At 46.6% G+C, this 23,910-nt stretch overlaps 1 protein-coding gene across 2 annotated transcripts in view; it reads left to right on the forward strand.

The window, feature by feature from the left end:
- LOC119317833 (tRNA (carboxymethyluridine(34)-5-O)-methyltransferase-like) overlaps window positions 1-2,591 on the forward strand; it is a 3,433-nt gene extending 842 nt beyond the window's left edge. Inside the window, exons 1-3 of one of the 2 annotated variants that reach the window (XM_037592332.1) lie at window positions 144-301; window positions 464-1,606; window positions 2,246-2,591. In XM_037592332.1, the coding sequence (XP_037448229.1) occupies window positions 552-1,606; window positions 2,246-2,330 (1,140 nt within the window). In that variant the 5' untranslated portion in view covers window positions 144-301; window positions 464-551 and the 3' untranslated portion in view covers window positions 2,331-2,591. Of the gene's footprint in view, window positions 1-143; window positions 302-463; window positions 1,607-2,245 lie in introns of those variants that run through there. The other variant, XM_037592333.1, reaches the window with a different exon arrangement.
- The last annotated feature ends 21,319 nt before the right edge of the window (window positions 2,592-23,910 follow it).

Below are 23,910 nucleotides of genomic sequence, written 5' to 3' on the forward strand. Positions count from 1 at the left end.
CCGGTGGGCCGCGCACTACACCGCCATAAAGGCCATGTAAATAAATAAATTAAAGTGCCCCAGTAAGCAGAAGAAGCCCAATACAACAAAATCCAACAACCCACCGCGCACCTTCTCCCTGGCGCTACCGAAATCGTCATCCCCGCCTGCATCCAAGCCCGAATCGCCGCCGGCAGCCCCGCCTCCCACCCCCCCCCCGGAGTCGCCCCCGATCACCTCCGGCGCCTCCTCTCTCACCGCGGGCGCCTAGGTCCGAGCGGTCTCCCCCGCCTCCTTCCTCGCCGTGCCACGCCGGCAGCAGGTATGCCTTCCTCTCCCCTCCTCCCCTCTTTAGATCTGCTCGCAGAAGTATGGCGTCGTGGTTAGTTCCTCTTTAGATCTGCTCACCTGAAGTATGTATGGCCTCTGCGGTTCGTCCAGGCGCTCAACAGCTCGAGTAACCAAGTTAACGCACTCTTGACAGGAACGCCGCAGCCGACGGCCGACGACGGGGGCTCGTCGGGGGTCAGGAGGTGTTCGCGGACTCGGCGACAATCCGTCGTCATCGTTGCATGATCCAGATATTTTCGAGGATAGCAGCAAGAAGCCCTCGCCGCGCCACCTCCGCATCGCGTCCGAGTAGCTCGAAGCATCATCCGGGGCAATTCTCTCGTTGTAGCCCAGCTTACCGAGGTATTACTACCATTAGCACCAGCAATCCAATGAGGTCTGGTGATGGAAATTCGGAAGGCCAGGACGCACCCCTCGCCGAGGGGAAGGACCGCGGCTGCTCCCCAGGTGTCCAGTCCACCCCGGACATCGAGAAGAAGTACGTGCACCGCGTCTACGACGCCATAGCCCCTCACTTCAGCTCCACGCGGTTCGCCAAGTGGCCCAAGGTCGCGGGGTTCCTGAACTCGCTGAGGCCAGGGTCTGTCGTGCTGGATGCCGGCTGCGGCAACGGCAAGTACCTGGGCTTCAATCCCGAATGCTTCTACATAGGCTGCGATATAAGCCCGCCGCTTATAGAGATATGCGCGGGGAGGGGGCACGAGGTGTTTGTCGCTGATGTCGTCAACCTCCCGTACAGGGAAAGTGTTGCTGACGCCGCGATTTCGATTGCGGTGTTGCATCATCTGAGTACCGAGGACAGGCGGAGGAAAGCCATAGAGGAGTTGATCCGTGTTGTCAAGAGGGGGGGTCTTGTGCTGATCACTGTCTGGGCTGTGGAGCAGGAAGACAAGTTGCTTCTTAACAAGTGGACTCCCTTGTGCGACAAGTATAATGAAGAGTGGGTTGATCCCAGCAGTCCCATGGTGCGTAACAAATCTGCTACTACGCTAGATAGCATTGAAGAGACTGATGAAGACATGCGCGCCATCAAGCAAACAGATGATCAGCTGAAAAATAGTTTTGATGGTTTGGAGGATAAGACCTTAATTATGGATGAGCATGACAAAACCCAGCAGGAGTACTTTGTTCCTTGGCATCTACCATTTCACCGAGCAGAAATTGGCGGCGCATCTGCTGTTGCTCTACAGAATGGATTGGCAAAGAAAGATGATAAGAAGGGCACTGTGGTCTACAACCGTTATTATCACATTTTTGTCGAAGGAGAACTTCAAAGGTGGAGTATTCTTAACCTGAACATTGACATGAAAAATGCTTCTTTTGTTTTACTCTTATTCGTGAACCTGCACAAGTGAAGATATTAAGTGATGTCATATTTTTTTAATCGCCATACTAGAGATATCATACAGACTTTCTACTTCATAGCTTTAATTTGAGAACTAATACCTCTGTACCAAAATATAAGACGTTTTTGCAGGCTAAACTGGCCTACCAAAACGTCTTACATTTTGATACGGAGGGAGTAAGTCACATCATCCTATATTTGTTCAGAGATGTCACAGAAGATCTAACTTTTGCTCTAGATAGTAGTACCATACAGTACACTTGTGCATATCTACATGCTCATTTGGTTACGCAAACAATTGTGCGACAAAACGGGAAATATGAGCTTTACATGCGATTTGATGGCTATGGCGTTCTTTCGTTGTATCTTTCTTGAGTAAAGATTTTTCCAGGAAGGGTGACCCATCGCTACCATCTTATGGCTCATTCGGTCCCATGCTGTTATCATGTTACTGCATTATTATTGCCTATTAAACATAGAAAGTGGCATGCATCATCTGCTTTTATTTTGCTTCAGCTATGATCTTCTGTTTGAAAATAACATGCTGCGTTTGTTGTGTCATCATTCCAGGCTAGTTGCTGGCATGAAAAATGCAGCCATCACCGACCAATTCTACGACAAATCGAACTGGTGCATAGTTCTGGAGAAGCTTTGAGCCACAGACTAGCGATGGCGGAGAACGTGTCCGCAGCCCTTACCCTCGTGTCTTGTAGGACCATCAGCTGCTAGTGCACTCGGCGAGGGCACGATTTTGAGCCCGGAGGTTAAGCACAAACAACAATCTTGCACAAGCTGTGTGCTGTCTTGCAAATTATGGAAACTCGTGAATCATCATGGGTTTCTTGTACTATTTTTGGTCTACTGCATAATGGAACATTTTTTACAGCCAGTGAACATTGTCACTAGTTTTCAGTCATTCGTGTGTAATCCTTGATGCTGCGTATGCATTTCGCAGCGGCAAAGTTGGGCGTTCTCTCAGCCCCAGCGCCGCTGTTGTCAACTTCGGCCGTCGCCGCCACATGATCACCTGGTTGTGTGGTTGGCCGGCTCGCCGAGAACGGCATTGACTCATGGGGGACAGAGGGAGCTGCGCATCCCTCCGGCAGCTGAGCTGAGGTGGTTCCGGCCTTGAGGGCGAAGAACTCTATACCAGCAGGTTCGGTCAGCCACAACCGGAACATGACGGACACCAATGTGTGCTCTATTTGCAATTCAGAGGATACTTGGAAGCATGCTTTGGTGGAGTGTTCCATGGCCAAGTGTGTCTGGTCATTAGTAGATGAAGATACTCTGGAACACCTTATTGCGTGTAACCTCACTGATGCAAGGCTATGGCTGATCGAGATGCATTTGTTACACCCCTTGCTACTTACCTTGTGGGCTGTCTCGCCGTAGAGCGATACACAGACGAAGTGGAGTTCCAGTCCCTGCTGACTACTTTCTCTTTTATTCAGAGTTCCCCAGTCGATCTACTGCAGCCAAAGTCCAGGCTATACCAATGGATCCAAAGAATCCGCTCCTCAAATGCCCGCGGACACTGCCCGAATATCCTTCAAATAATGTAATCCATGTTCGGACACCTCAATTATCATAACTCAAATCCATACAAACTCATGAAACTACGTCAATGCACACACATCGTCCAACTACTCCATCACTAGTAACCAAAAAGACTACCAAAATTTAGCATGTTTGGGTATGGTGGAGTTCATCACGGCTGCCCTTGCCCTTCCCGGTGCCCTTGCCATCCTTGTCGCGGAAGTACCGGTCGAAGACGCAGTACGGATCTGCTTGTCGCCGTCGATGTCCTCCTTCTCCTCCTTCGGTGACAGTCCGGCCATGGCACAGGCCGCCTGTTGGGGATATAACTATTGGGTATGACCTGCCCAGGAGGGGCCGGGTCATACCACTGGCGGTTCATAATGACAAGGCCCATGAAGATGTTGAAGATGGCGGTTCACGAAGCAGGCTTACTGAAGGCCCAAGACCCAAAGGCGACTTGAGGCCCACGGATGTAAACCGCCATATGTTAACTTGTATGTTAAGGAAAGTATAGATTCTGTCACCGAGCCGGACACGTTGTGTATAAGCCGGCCGGGACTCTGTGGGCCGCTGGGCATCAGCCTATGTATATAAAGGGGTGACCCGGAAGAGATCGAGAACTAGGTCAAGCGTATTCGCTCCCTGGTAATCGAAACCCTAGCAATACAATCCCAAACTGGGGTAGACTTTTACCTTCACCGCAAGGGGCCGAACCAGTATAAACTCCCTGTGTCCGTTGTCCCGTTTAACCCCTTTAAGCTAACCTAGTTGCGATGGCTCCACGACTAAGTCCTTCCGCTAGGACATCTGCCGTGACAAATCCACGATAGTTGACACCCACCGTGGGGCCAGCGCACGGTGGTTTTGAGTTCTTACAGGGCAACTTTGAAGGGATCAAGGGATACGCTGTGGGCTGGATGACCAAGAGTCGTCGCGGGAAGCTCTACATTGACGATGCAGGCTGGGGCACCGAGGTCGGCTCAATCGAGTACGGGTACCGGGTCCCCTTCGGCGGAATCCACGTCTTCATCGGCAAGATCGGCGAACCGGGCCTTGAGCCGGACATCTGCACCGACATCCTCGAGACGGCTCAGCGTGCGCGACCCACCCGAGTTTAACCCGCAGTGAAGCGTGCCTTTGTTGGTTTCATCCATGGGGCGGAAAATGAAGACGGATCTATGTCTAGCAGTGAGACGACCATCTATTCTGATGGTGAGTCGTCCACAAGCAAGACTAATTCATTGTATCAACTGCAAGACGACCGGCTTGGGGGCTATTTCGATGATGACAGTATTCCGGACCCCTACGAGCCGTCGAACAGGGTTGCGATCTTCATGGACGGCACACAACCGACACTTGGTTCAACAACTGCCGCGGCTATGACCTCCTGTTCAATGGCTGCGGCGGTGGCTGGTGCTAGCGGCTCTGCGTGCCCGCCGGCTCAAGTTCTCACAGAATTGTTAGAGGCTCTGGCGAATCTGATGGGGGTGGAAGTAACCCCGGACAACCAAGAACAACACAAGGTGGATGTGGCTAAGATGCGAGATGAGATAGCTCAAGCCAAGGAAGAGCTGGCGGCTGAGAACGCTAGGATGGCTGCAGAATGGGCTGTCTTGGATGCTCAGGCAGAGCGGATCCAAGCGGATCCCTTCCGGCTTGATACGTCTCCAACGTATCTATAATTTATGAAGTATTCATGTCAAGTTTACAATAGTTTTATATGATTTTGGTATGCCTTGATTAGAACTAACCCGGACTGACGCTGTTTTCAGCAGAACTACTGTGGTGTTCTTTTTGTGCACAAATAAAAATTCTCGAAATGCGATGAAAATCAATGGAGAATTTTTCTGGAAAATATAAAAAATACTGGAACAAAAATCTACCGGATGGGAGTCCCGTGGGCCCCACGAGGGTGTGGGGCGCGCCCACCCCCTAGGCGCGCCCCTGTGCCTCGTGGACTTCCCGTGGGGGGCCCTGACTTGTTCTCGACGCCAACCTCTCCTATAAATGCCCAAACCTCTGGAAAATAACCTAGATCGGAAGTTCCACCGCCGCAAGCCTCTGTAGCCACGAGAAATCAATCTAGGCGCTCTCTGGCACCCTGCCGGAGGGGGCCATCATCACCGGAGGCTATGGAGGAGGATCCCGGAGGGGCCATCATCACCATGAAGGCCAAGGACCAGAGGGAGAACCTCTCCCCATCCAGGGGGAGGCCATGGAGGAGGAATCACAAGGGGGAGAACCTCTCCTCCTCTCTCTCGGTGGCACCGAAGTGCCATCGAGAGGCAAATCATCGCCGCGGTGATCGTCTTCATCAACATCACCATCATCATCACCATCTTCATCTCTTTTACGCGGTCCACTCTCCCGCACCCCGCTGTAATCCCTACTTAAGCGTGATGCTAAAGCTTGGTACAATACTCTTGCTCCTGGTTGTGTGCGTAGTCCCGAGGATATGATTTATTACTTCTATGAAAAATATTTTCCTGCTCATAAGAAACAACCTGCCTTACAGGAAATATTTAATTTTGCTCAAACTAAAGAAGAGAGTCTCCCACAAGCTTGGGGGAGGCTTTGCCAGTTACTTCATGCTTTGGCTGATCACCCTCTTAAGAAAAATGAAATACTTGATATCTTCTATAATGGACTAACCGATGCTTCTAGGGACTTCCTAGATAGTTGTGTTGGTTGTGTTTTCAAGGAACGAACTGAATTATTGAATAACATATTGAAAAATTATGATGATTGGACTATTCCTGAACCACGGCCTAAACCCACTCCGAAGAAGAGGGGTATATTATATCTCAGTCCCGAAGATATGCAAGAGGCAAAGAAATCTATGAAGGAAAAAGGTATTAAAGCTGATGATATTAAAAGTTTACCTCCTATTGAAGAAATACATGGGCTTAATACACCACCACTGCCTAAGGTGGTAGAGGAAAATTATCTTATGAAGTTCAATGATAATGATAATCCTCACAATATGCATCCTAGTCAATGCCTTTATGAGTTTGAAAACTACATTAGGAAACAAGATCACTTCAATGCAAATGTTATGAAACAATTGAAATATAATTGTGATATGATTGCTCGCTTGAGTGACTTGTTATTTAGAATATCAAATGATGTTATAGGTGTTGGAAAACATGCTTCTATGGTTCAAACTCAATTAGAACAAGTTGCTAAATCTCAAAGAGAATTGCTTGATGAAATGAATGATAATATGAATGACTTTTCTGTTAGAGTTGCAACTAGAGGAGGTAAAATGACTCAGGAACTACTTTATCCTGAGGGACACCCAAAAATAATTGAACAAGATTCACAAAGAGCTAACACTAGTGCACCTAGTACTTCTAGGAAGAAAAATAAAAATGATAGGACTTTGCACACTCCTAGTGAACCTGAAATAGAAAAACCTCCTGATAATGATAATGAAAATTTTATCTCAGATGCCGAAACTCAATCTGGTAATGAACACTTACCTAGTGATAATGAAAAAGATAATGCTAAGGTTCATAAAGACACTCAACCAACCAATGATAAAGAACCAGATAATGATGTTGAGATAGAACCACCTGTTGATCTTGATAACCCACGAGCTAAAAATAAAAGATATGACAAAAGAGACTTCATTGCTAGAAAACACGGTAAAGAAAGAGAACCGTGGGTTCAAAAACCTATGCCTTTTTCACCCAAGTCAACTAAAAAGAATGATGATGAAGAATTTGAATGCTTTGCCGAAATGCTGAGGCCAGTCTTTTTGCGTACTCGCTTGACTGCTATCTTGAAAATGCCTCCTTATGCAAAATATATGAAAGGCATCATCACAAATAAGAGAAAAATACTGGAAGCTGAAATCTACTATGCTTGCTAATTACACTTTTAAAGATGGAGTACCTAAAAAACTTGGAGATCCGGGAATACTAACTATACCTTGCTCTATCAAAAAGAATTATGTGAAAACCGCTTTGTGTGATTTAGGAGCTGGTGTTAGTGTTATGCCTTTCTCTTTATATAAAAGACTTGACTTGAATAAACTCACACCTACTGAAATATCTCTGCAAATGGCTGACAAATCAACTGCCATACCTATCGGTATCTGTGAGGCTGTGCCCGTTGTTGCTGCTAATGTTACTATTTTGACTGACTTTGTTATACTTGAGATGCCCGAGGATGACAACATGTCGATTATCCTTGGTAGACCCTTCTTGAATACTGCAGGACTGTTATTGATTGCAATAAAAGCAAGATCACTTTCCATATTAATGGTAATGAGCATACGGTGCACTTTCCGAAGAAACAATTCCAAGTGAATGGTATTAATGTTATTGAAAAATCTCCGACAATCACTATTGGAAGTTTTCAAATAGCTCTACCTACTGTCAAAAAGAAATATGAAATGCTTATTGTTGGGGAAATGCATATCCCCATTGAGGTAACCTAGTAATTTATGAAAGTTCTTCGATTTCATACTAATCGAAAGTGGTTGTTAATAAGACTTGACCAACCTTATTAATGGATCATTTTTGAACGGTATGAAGTTGATGAATTTAGTAAGCACTACTTTATGTCCCTACTTTTTATTCTCTGTTTTTTACCAGTCAAATAAAATAAAATGCCATGTTTTTTCTGTTTTCTGAATTTCCCGTGCAATAAAAAATGACCCAAAAATAAAAGTTCTCAAAATGCCCTGAAATTTTAATACATTTTTTCTGAATATTTGAGAATTTTTTGTGCAATAAAAATTAGAGGGAGGCGCACCAGGTGGGCACAACCCACTTGGGCACGCCAGCACCCCTAGGCGCGCCCTGGTGGGTTGTGGTCCCCACGTGGGCCCCCTCACTTATCTCTTCATACCACATCATCACTTACCTCCAGAAAAAAATCCCCATTGCTCTCTCTCCTGTGTTCTTGAGTTCAAACCCGTGGGTTCCGATCTCTTTGCTCGAAGCTCCGTTTCTGAAACTGTTTCAGGGGATTGTTGCTTGGTATGTGACTCCACCATTTGTCTAATTAGTTTTTGTTTTAGTGGTTTATACTTTGAATAATTAGCTACTCTTGGTGCTGCTATAGATGTGCTTGCATGTTGAATTCTTAGTGTTCTAAGTAGTTTGAATGCTTTCTATGGCCTCTATGTATCTCTATGAGTAGTTGCTATTAATCTTACAAAATTTTGTTAACAATTTTTTGTCACTCCAAAATTTTTATTTTCAGAAAATTGTACACGGACATGAATATCTTCAGGAAGTTTGGCTCTAAGAAGAACTCCAAGGGTGTTATTGGGGAGTCTTCTTGTTGGGGAACGTAGCAATAATTCAAAATTTTCCTACATGTCACCAAGATCAATCTATGGAGTCATCTAGCAACGAGGGAGGAGTGGATCTACATACCCTTGTAGATCGCGCGCGGAAGCGTTCAAGAGAACGAGGTTGATGGAGTCGTACTCGTCGTGATCCAAATCACTGATGATCCTAGCGCCGAACGGACGGCACCTCCGCGTTCAACACACGTACGGAGCAGCGACGTCTCCTCCTTCTTGATCCAGCAAGGGGGAAGGAGAGGTTGATGGAGATCCAACAGCACGACGGTGTGGTGGTGGAAGTAGCGGGATTCCAACAGGGCTTCGCCAAGCACTGCGGGAGGAGGGAGATGTGTCATGGGAGGGAGAGGGAGGCGCCAGGCCTTAGGTATGGTTGCCCTCCCTTCTCCCCACTATATATAGGGCCAAGGGAGAGGGGGAGGCGCAGCCTTGGCCCTTCCTCCAAGGAAGGGTGCGGCCAGGGGAGGAGTCCCTCCTCCCCAAGGCACCTCGGAGGTGCCTTCCCCCTTTAGGACTCTTCCTTTCCCTCTTCTCTTGGCGCATGGGCCTCTTGGGGCTGGTGCCCTTGGCCCATATAGGCCAAGGCGCACCCCCTACAGCCCATGTGGCCCTCCGGGGCAGGTGGCCCCACCCGGTGGACCCCCGGGACCCTTCCGGTGGTCCCGGTACAATACCGGTGACCCCGAAACTTGTCCCGATGGCCGAAATAGCACTTCCTATATATAAATCTTTACCTCCGGACCATTCCGGAACTCCTCGTGACGTCCGGGATCTCATCCAGGACTCCGAACTGTTGGAAATATGCCCTAGAGGCAATAATAAAAGTATTATTATATTTCATTGTTCATGATAATTGTCTTTTATTCATGCTATAACTGTATTATCCGGAAATCGTAATACACGTGTGAATACATAGACCTCAATATGTCCCTAGTGAGCCTATAGTTGACTAGCTCGTTGTGATCAACAGATAGTCATGATTTCCTGGCTATGGACATTGGATGTCGTTGATAACGGGATCACATCATTAGGAGAATGATGTGATGGACAAGACCCAATCCTAAGCATAGCACAAAGGTCGTTTAGTTCGTTTGCTAGAGCTTTGCCAATGTCAAGTATCTCTTCCTTAGACCATGAGATCGTGTAACTCCCGGATACCGTAGGAGTGCCTTGGGTGTATCAAACGTCACAACGTAACTGGGTGACTATAAAGGTGCATTACAGGTATCTCCGAAAGTAGCTGTTGGGTTGACACGGATCGAGACTGGGATTTGTCACTCCGTATGACGGAGAGGTATCTCTGGGCCCACTCGATAATGCATCATCATAATGAGCTCAAGGTGACCAAAGTGTTGGCCACGAGATCATGCATTATGGTACGAGTAAAGTGACTTGCCGGTAACGAGACTGAACAAGGTATTGGGATACCGACGATCGAGTCTCGGGCAAGTAACGTACCGATTGACAAAGGGAATTGTATACAGGGTTTGATCGAATCCTCGACATCGTGGTTCATCCGATGACAACATCGAGAAGCATGTGGGAGCCAACATGGGTATCCAGATTCCGCTGTTGGTTATTGACCGGAGAACGTCTCGGTCATGTCTACATGTCTCCCGAACCCGTAGGGTCTACACACTTAAGGTTCGATGACGCTAGGGTTATAAAGGAAGTTTGTATGTGGTTACCGAATGTTGTTCGGAGTCCCGGATGAGATCCCGGACGTCACGAGGAGTTCCGGAATGGTCCGGGGGTAAAGATTTATATATGGGAAGTCCTATTTTGGCCACCGGAAAATGTTCGGGATTTTTCGGTATTGTACCGGGAAGGTTCTAGAAGGTTCCGGAGTGGGGCCCACCTGCATGGGGGGACCCACATGAACGTGAGTAGTGGGCGAAAGGCCCCACACCCCTGGTCAAGGCGCACCAAGATCCCCCCTTAGAAGGAATAAGATCATATCCCGAAGGGATAAGATCAAGATCCCTAAAAAGGGGGGATAACAATCGGTGGGGAAGGAAATGATGGGATTTCTTTCCTCCCACCTTGGCCAACGCCCCAATGGACTTGGAGGGCAAGAAACCAGCCCCTCCACCCCTATATATAGTGGGGAGGCGCATGGGAGCTTAACACAAGCCAAGGCGCAGCCCCTCCCCTCCCCAACACCTCTCCTCCTCCGTATATGCTTGGCGAAGCCCTGTCGGAGTACTGCTGCACCAACTACACCACGCCGTCGTGCTTCCGTTGGAGCAATCTTCCTCAACCACTCCTTCCCCCTTGCTGGATCAAGAAGGAGGAGACGTCTCCCGTCCCGTACGTGTGTTGAACGCGGAGGTGCTGTCCGTTCAGCACTTGGACATCGGTGATCCGAATCACGTTCGAGTACGACTCCATCATCACCATCCCCTTGGCTAGCTTCCGCTCGTGACCTACAAGTGGTATGTAGATGCAAACTCTCTCCCTTGACTCGTTGCTTAGATGAACTCATAGATGGATCTTGGTGAAACCGTAGGAAATTTTTTAATTTTCTGCAACGTTCCCCAACAGTGGCATCATGAGCTAGGTCTATGCGTAGTTCTATTTGCACGAGTAGAACACAATTTTGTTGTGGGCGTGGATTTTGTCATCTTACTTGCCTCTACTAGTCTTTTCTTGCTTCGGCGGTATTGTGGGATGAAGCGGCCCGGACCAACCTTACACGTACGCTTACGTGAGACCGGTTCCACCGACTGACATGCACTAGTTGCATAAGGTGGCTGGCGGGTGTCTGTCTCTCCCACTTTAGTTGGAGCGGATTCGATGAAAAGGGCCCTTATGAAGGGTAAATAGAAGTTGACAAAATCACGTTGTGGTTATTCGTAGGTAAGAAAACGTTCTTGCTAGAACCCAATTGCAGCCACGTAAAAGATGCAACAACAATTAGAGGACGTCTAACTTGTTTTTGCAGCGATTGATCATGTGATGTGATATGGCCAGAAGTTGTGATGAATGATGAATTGTGATGTATGAGATCATGTTCTTTGTAATAGGATTCACGACTTGCATGTCGATGAGTATGACAACCGGCAGGAGCCATAGGAGTTGTCTTTATTTTTTGTATGACCTGCGTGTCATTGAAGAACGCCATGTAACTCACTTTACTTTATTGCTAAACGCGTTAGCCATAGAAGTAGAAGTAGTCGTTGGCATGACAACTTCATGAAGACACGATGATGGAGATCATGGTGTCAAGCCGGTGACAAGATGATCATGGAGCCCCGAAGATGAAGATCAATGGAGCTATATGATATTGGCCATATCATGTCACAACTATATAATTGCATGTGATGTTTATTATGTTTATGCATCTTGTTTACTTAGGACGGCGGTAGTAAATAAGATGATCCCTTACAAAAATTTCAAGAAGTGTTCTCCCCTAACTGTGCACCGTTGCTACAGTTCGTCGCTTCTAAGCACCACGTGATGATCGGGTGTGATGGATTCTTACGTTCACATACAACGGGTGTAAGACAGTTTTACACAGCGAAAACACTTAGGGTTAACTTGACGAGCCTAGCATGTGCAGACATGGCCTCGGAACACGGAGACCGAAAGGTCGAACACGAGTCGTATGGAAGATACGATCAACATGAGAATGTTCACCGACGATGACTAGCCCGTCTCACGTGATGATCGGACACGGCCTAGTCGACTCGGATCGTGTAACACTTAGATGACTAAAGGGATGTCTAATCTGAGTGGGAGTTCATAATTTGATTAGAACTTAATTATCATGAACTTAGTCTAAAACCTTTGCAAATATGTCTTGTAGATCAAATGGCCAACGCTCATGTCAACATGAACTTCAACGCGTTCCTAGAGAAAACCAAGCTGAAAGATGATGGCATCAACTATACGGACTGGGTCCGGAACCTGAGGATCATCCTCATAGCTGCCAGGAAACAATATGTCCTAGAAGGACCGCTAGGTGACGCTCCCGTCCCAGAGAACCAAGACATTATGAATGCTTGGCAAACTCGCGTTGATGATTACTCCCTCGTTCAGTGCGGCATGCTTTACAGCTTAGAACCGGGGCTCCAAAAGCGTTTTGAGCATCACGGAGCATATGAGATGTTCGAAGAGCTGAAACTAGTTTTCCAAGCTCATGCCCGGGTCGAGAGAGATGATGTCTCCGACAAGTTCTACAGTTGTAAGATGGAGGAAAACAGTTCTGTCAGTGAGCACATCCTGAAGATGTCTGGGTTGCACAACCGTATGACCCAGCTGAACATTAACCTCCCAGATGAGGCAGTCATTGACAGAATCCTCCAGTCGCTCCCACCAAGCTACAAGAGCTTTGTGATGAACTACAACATGCAGGGGATGGAAAAGACCATTCCTGAAGTGTTCTCGATGCTGAAGTCAGCAGAGGCTGAAATCAAGAAAGAACATCAAGTGTTGATGGTCAATAAGACCACTAAGTTCAAGAAGGGCAAGGGTAAGAAGAACTTCAAGAAGGACGGCAAGGAGGTTGCCGCGCCTGGTAAGCCAGTTACCGGGAAGAAGTCAAAGAATGGACCTAAGCCTGAGACTGAGTGCTTTTATTGCAAGGGGAAGGGTCACTGGAAGCGGAACTACCCCAAATACTTAGCAGATAAGAAGGCCGGCAAAACCAAAGGTATATTTGATATACATGTAATTGATGTGTACCTTACCAGTACTCGTAGTAACTCCTGGGTATTTGATACCGGTGCCGTTGCTCATATTTGTAACTCACAGCAGGAGCTGCGGAATAAACGGAGACTGGCGAAGGACGAGGTGACGATGCGCGTCGGGAATGGTTCCAGAGTCGATGTGATCGCCGTCGGCACGCTGCCTCTACATTTACCTACGGGATTAGTTTTGAACCTTAATAATTGTTATTTAGTGCCAAGTTTGAGCATGAACATTGTATCTGGATCTCGTTTAATACGAGATGGCTACTCATTTAAGTCTGAGAATAATGGTTGTTCGATTTATATGAGAGATATGTTTTATGTTCATGCTCCGATGGTCAATGGTTTATTCTTAATGAATCTCGAGCGTAATATTACACATGTTCATAGTGTAGATGCCAAAAGATGTAAAGTTGATAACGATAGTCCCACATACTTGTGGCACTGCCGCCTTGGTCACATTGGTGTCAAGCGCATGAAGAAGCTCCATGCCGATGGACTTTTAGAGTCTCTTGATTATGAATCGTTTGACACGTGCGAACCATGCCTCATGGGAAAGATGACCAAGACTCCGTTCTCCGGAACAATGGAGCGAGCAACCAACTTATTGGAAATCATACATACCGATGTGTGCGGTCCAATGAGCGTTGAGGCTCACGGAGGATATCGTTATGTTCTCACTCTCACTGATGACTTAAGTAGATATGGGTATGTCTACTTAATGAAACACAAGTCTGAGACCTTTGAAAAGTTCAAGGAATTTCAGAATGAGGTGGAGAATCAACGTGACCGAAAGATAAAGTGCCTACGATCAGATCGTGGAGGAGAATATTTAAGTCACGAATTTGGCACACACTTAAGGAAATGTGGAATCGTTTCACAACTCACGCCGCCTGGAACACCTCAGCGAAACGGTGTGTCCGAACGTCGTAATCGCACTCTATTGGATATGGTGCGGTCTATGATGTCTCTTACTGATTTACCGCTATCATTTTGGGGATACGCTCTAGAGACAGCTACATTCACTTTAAATAGGGCACCGTCTAAATCCGTTGAGACGACACCGTATGAATTATGGTTTGGGAAGAAACCTAAGCTGTCGTTTCTAAAAGTTTGGGGATGCGATGCTTATGTCAAGAAACTTCAACCTGAAAAGCTCGAACCCAAGTCGGAAAAATGCGTCTTCATAGGATACCCTAAGGAAACTGTCAGGTGTACCTTCTACTTAAGATCCGAGGGCAAAATCTTTGTTGCCAAGAACGGATGCTTTCTAGAAAAAGAGTTTCTCTCGAAAGAAGTAAGTGGGAGGAAAGTAGAACTCGATGAAGTACTACCTCTCGAACGGGAAAGTGGTGCAGCTCAGGAAAATGTTCCTGTGATGCCCACACCAACTGAAGAGGAAACCAATGATGATGATCAAGGTACTTCGGATCAAGTTGCTACTGAACTTCGTAGGTCCACAAGGACACGTTCCGCACCAGAGTGGTACGGCAACCCCGTCCTGGAAATCATGTTGTTAGACAACGGTGAACCTTCGAACTATGAAGAAGCGATGGCGGGCCCAGATTCCAACAAATGGCTTGAAGCCATGAAATCCGAGATAGAATCCATGTATGAAAACAAAGTATGGACTTTGACAGACTTGCCCGATGATTGGCGAGCGATAGAAAACAAATGGATCTTTAAGAAGAAGACAGACGCGGATGGTAATGTCACCATCTATAAAGCTCGACTTGTCGCTAAGGGTTATCGATAGGTTCAAGGGATTGACTATGACGAGACATTCTCTCCCGTAGAGAAGCTAAAGTCCGTCCGAATCATGTTAGCAATTGCCGCATACTATGATTATGAGATATGGCAGATGGACGTCAAAACAGCATTCCTTAACGGGCATCTTAAGGAAGAACTGTATATGATGCAGCCGGAAGGTTTTGTCGATCCTAAGAACGCTAACAAAGTATGCAAGCTCTAGCGATCCATTTATGGGCTGGTGCAAGCATCTCGGAGTTGGAATATTCGCCTTGATGAGATGATCAAAGCGTTTGGGTTTATGCAGACTTATGGAGAAGCCTGCGTTTACAAGAAAGTGAGTGGGAGCTCTGTAGCATTTCTCATATTATATGTAGATGACATACTCTTGATGGGAAATAATATAGAATTTCTGGACAACATTAAGGCCTACTTGAATAAGTGTTTTTCAATGAAGGACCTTGGAGAAGCTGCTTACATATTAGGCATCAAGATCTATAGAGATAGATCGAGACGCCTCATAGGTCTTTCACAAAGCACATACCTTGATAAGATTTTGAAGAGGTTCAAAATGGATCAGTCCAAGAAGGGGTTCTTGCCTATGTTACAAGGTGTGAGATTGAGCTCGGCTCAGTCACCGACCACGACAAAAGATAAAGAAGAGATGAGTGTCATCCCCTATGCTTCAGCCATAGGATCTATTATGTATGCCATGCTGTGTACCAGACCTGATGTAAACCTTGCCGTGAGTTTGGTAGCTAGATACCAAAGTAATCCCGGCAAGGAACACTGGACAGCAGTCAAGAATATCCTGAAGTACCTGAAAAGGACAAAGGACATGTTTCTCGTTTATGGAGGAGACGAAGAGCTTGTCGTAAAGGGTTATGTCGACGCTAGCTTCGACTCAGATCCGGATGACTCTAAGTCACAAACCGGATACGTGTATATGTTGAATGGTGGAGCAGTAAGCTGGTGCAGCTGCAAGCAGAGCGTCGTGGCGGGATCTACGTGTGAAGCGGAGTACATGGCAGCCTCGGAGGCAGCGCATGAAGCGATTTGGGTGAAGGAGTTCATCACCGACCTAGGAGTCATACCCAATGCGTCGGGGCCAATCAAACTCTTCTGTGACAACACTGGAGCTATTGCCCTTGCCAAGGAGCCCAGGTTTCACAAGAAGACCAGGCACATCAAGCATCGTTTCAACTCCATCCGTGAAAATGTTCAAGATGGAGACATAGAAATTTGCAAAGTACATACGGATCTGAATGTCGCAGATCCGTTGACTAAACCTCTCTCGCGAGCTAAACATGATCAACACCAGAACTCTATGGGTGTTCGATTCATCACAATGTAACTAGATTGGTGACTCTAGTGCAAGTGGGAGACTGTTGGAAATATGCCCTAGAGGCAATAATAGAAGTATTATTATATTTCATTGTTCATGATAATTGTCTTTTATTCATGCTATAACTGTATTATCCGGAAATCGTAATACACGTGTGAATACATAGACCTCAATATGTCCCTAGTGAGCCTCTAGTTGACTAGCTCGTTGTGATCAACAGATAGTCATGATTTCCTGGCTATGGACATTGGATGTCGTTGATAACGGGATCACATCATTAGGAGAATGATGTGATGGACAAGACCCAATCCTAAGCATAGCACAAAGGTCGTTTAGTTCGTTTGCTAGAGCTTTGCCAATGTCAAGTATCTCTTCCTTAGACCATGAGATCGTGTAACTCCCGGATACCGTAGGAGTGCCTTGGGTGTATCAAACGTCACAACGTAACTGGGTGACTATAAAGGTGCATTACAGGTATCTCCGAAAGTAGCTGTTGGGTTGACACGGATCGAGACTGGGATTTGTCACTCAGTATGACGGAGAGGTATCTCTGGGCCCACTCGGTAATGCATCATCATAATGAGCTCAAGGTGACCAAAGTGTTGGCCACGAGATCATGCATTACGGTACGAGTAAAGTAACTTGCCGGTAATGAGACTGAACAAGGTATTGGGATACCGACGATCGAGTCTCAGGCAAGTAACGTACCGATTGACAAAGGGAATTGTATACAGGGTTTGATCGAATCCTCGACATCGTGATTCATCCGATGACAACATCGAGAAGCATGTGGGAGCCAACATGGGTATCCAGATCCCGCTGTTGGTTATTGACCGGAGAACGTCTCGGTCATGTCTACATGTCTCCCGAACCCGTAGGGTCTACACACTTAAGGTTCGATGACGCTAGGGTTATAAAGGAAGTTTGTATGTGGTTACCGAATGTTGTTCGGAGTCCCGGATGAGATCCCGGACGTCACGAGGAGTTCCGGAATGGTCCGGAGGTAAAGATTTATATATGGGAAGTCCTATTTTGGCCACCGGAAAATGTTCGGGATTTTTCGGTATTGTACCGGGAAGGTTCTAGAAGGTTCCGGAGTGGGGCCCACCTACATGGGGGGACCCACATGAACGTGGGTAGTGGGGGCAAGGCCCCACACCCCTGGTCAAGGCGCACCAAGATCCCCCCTTAGAAGGAATAAGATCATATCCCGAAGGGATAAGATCAAGATCCCTAAAAAGGGGGGATAACAATCGGTGGGGAAGGAAATGATGGGATTTCTTTCCTCCCACCTTGGCCAACGCCCCAATGGACTTGGAGGGCAAGAAACCAGCCCCTCCACCCCTATATATAGTGGGGAGGCGCATGGGAGCTTAACACAAGCCAAGGCGCAGCCCCTCCCCTCCCCAACACCTCTCCTCCTCCGTATATGCTTGGCGAAGCCCTGTCGGAGTACTGCTGCACCAACTACACCACGCCGTCGTGCTTCCGTTGGAGCAATCTTCCTCAACCACTCCTTCCCCCTTGCTGGATCAAGAAGGAGGAGACGTCTCCCGTCCCGTACGTGTGTTGAACGCGGAGGTGCTGTCCGTTCAGCACTTGGACATCGGTGATCCGAATCACGTTCGAGTACGACTCCATCATCACCATCCCCTTGGCTAGCTTCCGCTCGTGACCTACAAGTGGTATGTAGATGCAAACTCTCTCCCTTGACTCGTTGCTTAGATGAACTCATAGATGGATCTTGGTGAAACCGTAGGAAATTTTTTAATTTTCTGCAACGTTCCCCAACAGTGGCATCATGAGCTAGGTCTATGCGTAGTTCTATTTGCACGAGTAGAACACAATTTTGTTGTGGGCGTGGATTTTGTCATCTTACTTGCCTCTACTAGTCTTTTCTTGCTTCGGCGGTATTGTGGGATGAAGCGGCCCGGACCAACCTTACACGTACGCTTACGTGAGACCGGTTCCACCGACTGACATGCACTAGTTGCATAAGGTGGCTGGCGGGTGTCTGTCTCTCCCACTTTAGTTGGAGCGGATTCGATGAAAAGGGCCCTTATGAAGGGTAAATAGAAGTTGACAAAATCACGTTGTGGTTATTCGTAGGTAAGAAAACGTTCTTGCTAGAACCCAATTGCAGCCACGTAAAAGATGCAACAACAATTAGAGGACGTCTAACTTGTTTTTGCAGCGATTGATCATGTGATGTGATATGGCCAGAAGTTGTGATGAATGATGAATTGTGATGTATGAGATCATGTTCTTTGTAATAGGATTCACGACTTGCATGTCGATGAGTATGACAACCGGCAGGAGCCATAGGAGTTGTCTTTATTTTTTGTATGACCTGCGTGTCATTGAAGAACGCCATGTAACTCACTTTACTTTATTGCTAAACGCGTTAGCCATAGAAGTAGAAGTAGTCGTTGGCATGACAACTTCATGAAGACACGATGATGGAGATCATGGTGTCAAGCCGGTGACAAGATGATCATGGAGCCCCGAAGATGAAGATCAATGGAGCTATATGATATTGGCCATATCATGTCACAACTATATAATTGCATGTGATGTTTATTATGTTTATGCATCTTGTTTACTTAGGACGGCGGTAGTAAATAAGATGATCCCTTACAAAAATTTCAAGAAGTGTTCTCCCCTAACTGTGCACCGTTGCTACAGTTCGTCGCTTCTAAGCACCACGTGATGATCGGGTGTGATGGATTCTTACGTTCACATACAACGGGTGTAAGACAGTTTTACACAGCGAAAACACTTAGGGTTAACTTGACGAGCCTAGCATGTGCAGACATGGCCTCGGAACACGGAGACCGAAAGGTCGAACACGAGTCGTATGGAAGATACGATCAACATGAGAATGTTCACCGACGATGACTAGCCCGTCTCACGTGATGATCGGACACGGCCTAGTCGACTCGGATCGTGTAACACTTAGATGACTAAAGGGATGTCTAATCTGAGTGGGAGTTCATAATTTGATTAGAACTTAATTATCATGAACTTAGTCTAAAACCTTTGCAAATATGTCTTGTAGATCAAATGGCCAACGCTCATGTCAACATGAACTTCAACGCGTTCCTAGAGAAAACCAAGCTGAAAGATGATGGCAGCAACTATACGGACTGGGTCCGGAACCTGAGGATCATCCTCATAGCTGCCAGGAAACAATATGTCCTAGAAGGACCGCTAGGTGACGCTCCCGTCCCAGAGAACCAAGACATTATGAATGCTTGGCAAACTCGCGCTGATGATTACTCCCTCGTTCAGTGCGGCATGCTTTACAGCTTAGAACCGGGGCTCCAAAAGCGTTTTTGAGCATCACGGAGCATATGAGATGTTCGAAGAGCTGAAACTAGTTTTCCAAGCTCATGCCCGGGTCGAGAGATATGATGTCTCCGACAAGTTCTACAGTTGTAAGATGGAGGAAAACAGTTCTGTCAGTGAGCACATCCTCAAGATGTCTGGGTTGCACAACCGTATGACCCAGCTGAACATTAACCTCCCAGATGAGGCGGTCATTGACAGAATCCTCGAGTCGCTCCCACCAAGCTACAAGAGCTTTGTGATGAACTACAACATGCAGGGGATGGAAAAGACCATTCCTGAAGTGTTCTCGATGCTGAAGTCAGCAGAGGCTGAAATCAAGAAAGAACATCAAGTGTTGATGGTCAATAAGACCACTAAGTTCAAGAAGGGCAAGGGTAAGAAGAACTTCAAGAAGGACGGCAAGGAGGTTGCCGCGCCTGGTAAGCCAGTTACCGGGAAGAAGTCAAAGAATGGACCTAAGCCTGAGACTGAGTGCTTTTATTGCAAGGGGAAGGGTCACTGGAAGCGGAACTGCCCCAAATACTTAGCAGATAAGAAGGCCGGCAAAACCAAAGGTATATTTGATATACATGTAATTGATGTGTACCTTACCAGTACTCGTAGTAACTCCTGGGTATTTGATACCGGTGCCGTTGCTCATATTTGTAACTCACAGCAGGAGCTGCGGAATAAACGGAGACTGGCGAAGGACGAGGTGACGATGCGCGTCGGGAATGGTTCCAGAGTCGATGTGATCGCCGTCGGCACGCTGCCTCTACATTTACCTACGGGATTAGTTTTGAACCTTAATAATTGTTATTTAGTGCCAAGTTTGAGCATGAACATTGTATCTGGATCTCGTTTAATACGAGATGGCTACTCATTTAAGTCTGAGAATAATGGTTGTTCAATTTATATGAGAGATATGTTTTATGTTCATGCTCCGATGGTCAATGGTTTATTCTTAATGAATCTCGAGCGTAATATTACACATGTTCATAGTGTAGATGCCAAAAGATGTAAAGTTGATAACGATAGTCCCACATACTTGTGGCACTGCCGCCTTGGTCACATTGGTGTCAAGCGCATGAAGAAGCTCCATGCCGATGGACTTTTAGAGTCTCTTGATTATGAATCGTTTGACACGTGCGAACCATGCCTCATGGGAAAGATGACCAAGACTCCGTTCTCCGGAACAATGGAGCGAGCAACCAACTTATTGGAAATCATACATACCGATGTGTGCGGTCCAATGAGCGTTGAGGCTCACGGAGGATATCGTTATGTTCTCACTCTCACTGATGACTTAAGTAGATATGGGTATGTCTACTTAATGAAACACAAGTCTGAGACCTTTGAAAAGTTCAAGGAATTTCAGAATGAGGTGGAGAATCAACGTGACCGAAAGATAAAGTGCCTACGATCAGATCGTGGAGGAGAATATTTAAGTCACGAATTTGGCACACACTTAAGGAAATGTGGAATCGTTTCACAACTCACGCCGCCTGGAACACCTCAGCGAAACGGTGTGTCCGAACGTCGTAATCGCACTCTATTGGATATGGTGCGGTCTATGATGTCTCTTACTGATTTACCGCTATCATTTTGGGGATACGCTCTAGAGACAGCTACATTCACTTTAAATAGGGCACCGTCTAAATCCGTTGAGACGACACCGTATGAATTATGGTTTGGGAAGAAACCTAAGCTGTCGTTTCTAAAAGTTTGGGGATGCGATGCTTATGTCAAGAAACTTCAACCTGAAAAGCTCGAACCCAAGTCGGAAAAATGCGTCTTCATAGGATACCCTAAGGAAACTGTCAGGTGTACCTTCTACTTAAGATCCGAGGGCAAAATCTTTGTTGCCAAGAACGGATGCTTTCTAGAAAAAGAGTTTCTCTCGAAAGAAGTAAGTGGGAGGAAAGTAGAACTCGATGAAGTACTACCTCTCGAACGGGAAAGTGGTGCAGCTCAGGAAAATGTTCCTGTGATGCCCACACCAACTGAAGAGGAAACCAATGATGATGATCAAGGTACTTCGGATCAAGTTGCTACTGAACTTCGTAGGTCCACAAGGACACGTTCCGCACCAGAGTGGTACGGCAACCCCGTCCTGGAAATCATGTTGTTAGACAACGGTGAACCTTCAAACTATGAAGAAGCGATGGCGGGCCCAGATTCCAACAAATGGCTTGAAGCCATGAAATCCGAGATAGAATCCATGTATGAAAACAAAGTATGGACTTTGACAGACTTGCCCGATGATCGGCGAGCGATAGAAAACAAATGGATCTTTAAGAAGAAGACAGACGCGGATGGTAATGTCACCATCTATAAAGCTCGACTTGTCGCTAAGGGTTATCGATAGGTTCAAGGGATTGACTCCTTGATCGTCGGTATCCCGATACCTTGTTCAATCTCATTACCGGCAAGTCTCTTTACTAATTTCGTAACACATCATCCCGTGATCAACTCCTTGATCACATTGTGCACATTATGATCATGTCCTACCGAGTGGGCCCAGAGATACCTCTCCGTTTACACGGAGTGACAAATCCCAGTCTCGATTCGTGCCAACCCAACAGACACTTTCGGAGATACCTGTAGTGTACCTTTATAGCCACCCAGTTACGTTGTGACGTTTGGCACACCCAAAGCACTCCTATGGTATCTGGGAGTTGCACAATCTCATGGTCTAAGGAAATGATACTTGACATTAGAAAAGCTTTAGCATACGAACTACATGATCTTGTGCTAGGCTTAGGATTGGGTCTTGTCCATCACATCATTCTCCTAATGATGTGATCCCGTTATCAACGACATCCAATGTCCATGGTCAGGAAACCGTAACCATCTATTGATCAACGAGCTAATCAACTAGAGGCTTACTAGGGACATGGTGTTGTCTATGTATCCACACATGTATCTGAGTTTCCTATCAATACAATTCTAGCATGGATAATAAACGATTATCATGAACAAGGAAATATAATAATAACTAATTTATTATTGCCTCTAGGGCATATTTCCAACACTTCTGACAATGATGTCCATCCTCAGAGGTTGGCGGAAGTACGGCCGTGCGAATGGCTGCACACCCCATTCCTGCAAGAGGTTGGAATTTTTGAGGAGTTCATGCAATATATTGCTAATGCCGGCCTCACCGACTTCATCGCAGATGAGTGTGACCAACAACACATCCTCACAAACATCTTTGTTCAGAACTTTACTTTCTTGCCTAGAAATAACCCCCCTCAAGTGAGCTTTGATTTATATGCTGAAAACCATCAGATACCACTTACTGAGTTTTGTGACATATGCTTGATCCCGTCTGATGGGAGCTTGGCTGAGCCTAGGCCGGCCAAGTTTGAGGCCTTTTATCACACTCTGACAATGGGTGATGAGAGAGGAGTGTCATCCATCACTGCCACTGGCTGACATTTTCCCGATGTTTGTTACTTTGCACTTTTTATTACCAAATGCTTGCTTGCTAGGGAGATGATGGGTGCACTTAGTTCACCAGACCTTGATGTTTTACATCGTGCACTAGAGGGCGACAACACGCATAGCTTGGGAGCTATTATGGCTCGTCGCCTCCATCTTAATAAATCTAAGGGCAAAATACATGGTGGAATTTTTGCAACTCATTTCGAGGTAGCGATACGCCCTCATGATTACCCTCTGACTAAGGTTTACCTAGATCGTGTAGCCATGGATCACCATCACTTTCTGGCAATCATCCTGACATTGCCATTCCCTACAACTTGGACTATAGTGCTGAAACTCGTGATGTTATTCCATTGCTTGCCCCTGCTTTGTTTGATTCTGTTGCCAGGGGCGGATACCGGATTATGCCTGCAGACATCATCGCCTACTGGAACGCTCACGCTGCTGCAGAGGCGGCGGAGGCACCTCCGCAGTGGGATGAGTGGATGCCCGCTCCTCAGGATCCCTACTACCCTCCAGGCTACTGACCGATTACCAAGTTAGGCCAAAAGCCTAAGCTTGGGGGAGTACGTTGTTGGGGATCGTTGCAGAAATTAAAAAATTTCTACGCATCACCGAGATCAATCTATGGAGAAACTAGCAACGAGAGAGAGGGGAGTGCATCTTCATGCCCTTGAAGATCACGATGCGAAAGCGTTGCAAGAACGCGGTCGGTGGAGTCGTACACGAAGCGATTCAGATCACGGCCGAATCCGATCTAAGCACCGAACAACGGCGCCTCCACGTTCAACACACATGCAGCCCGGTGATG

Source organism: Triticum dicoccoides, chromosome 6A (assembly GCF_002162155.2).
Source record: "Triticum dicoccoides isolate Atlit2015 ecotype Zavitan chromosome 6A, WEW_v2.0, whole genome shotgun sequence".
Classification (NCBI taxonomy): domain Eukaryota; kingdom Viridiplantae; phylum Streptophyta; class Magnoliopsida; order Poales; family Poaceae; genus Triticum; species Triticum dicoccoides.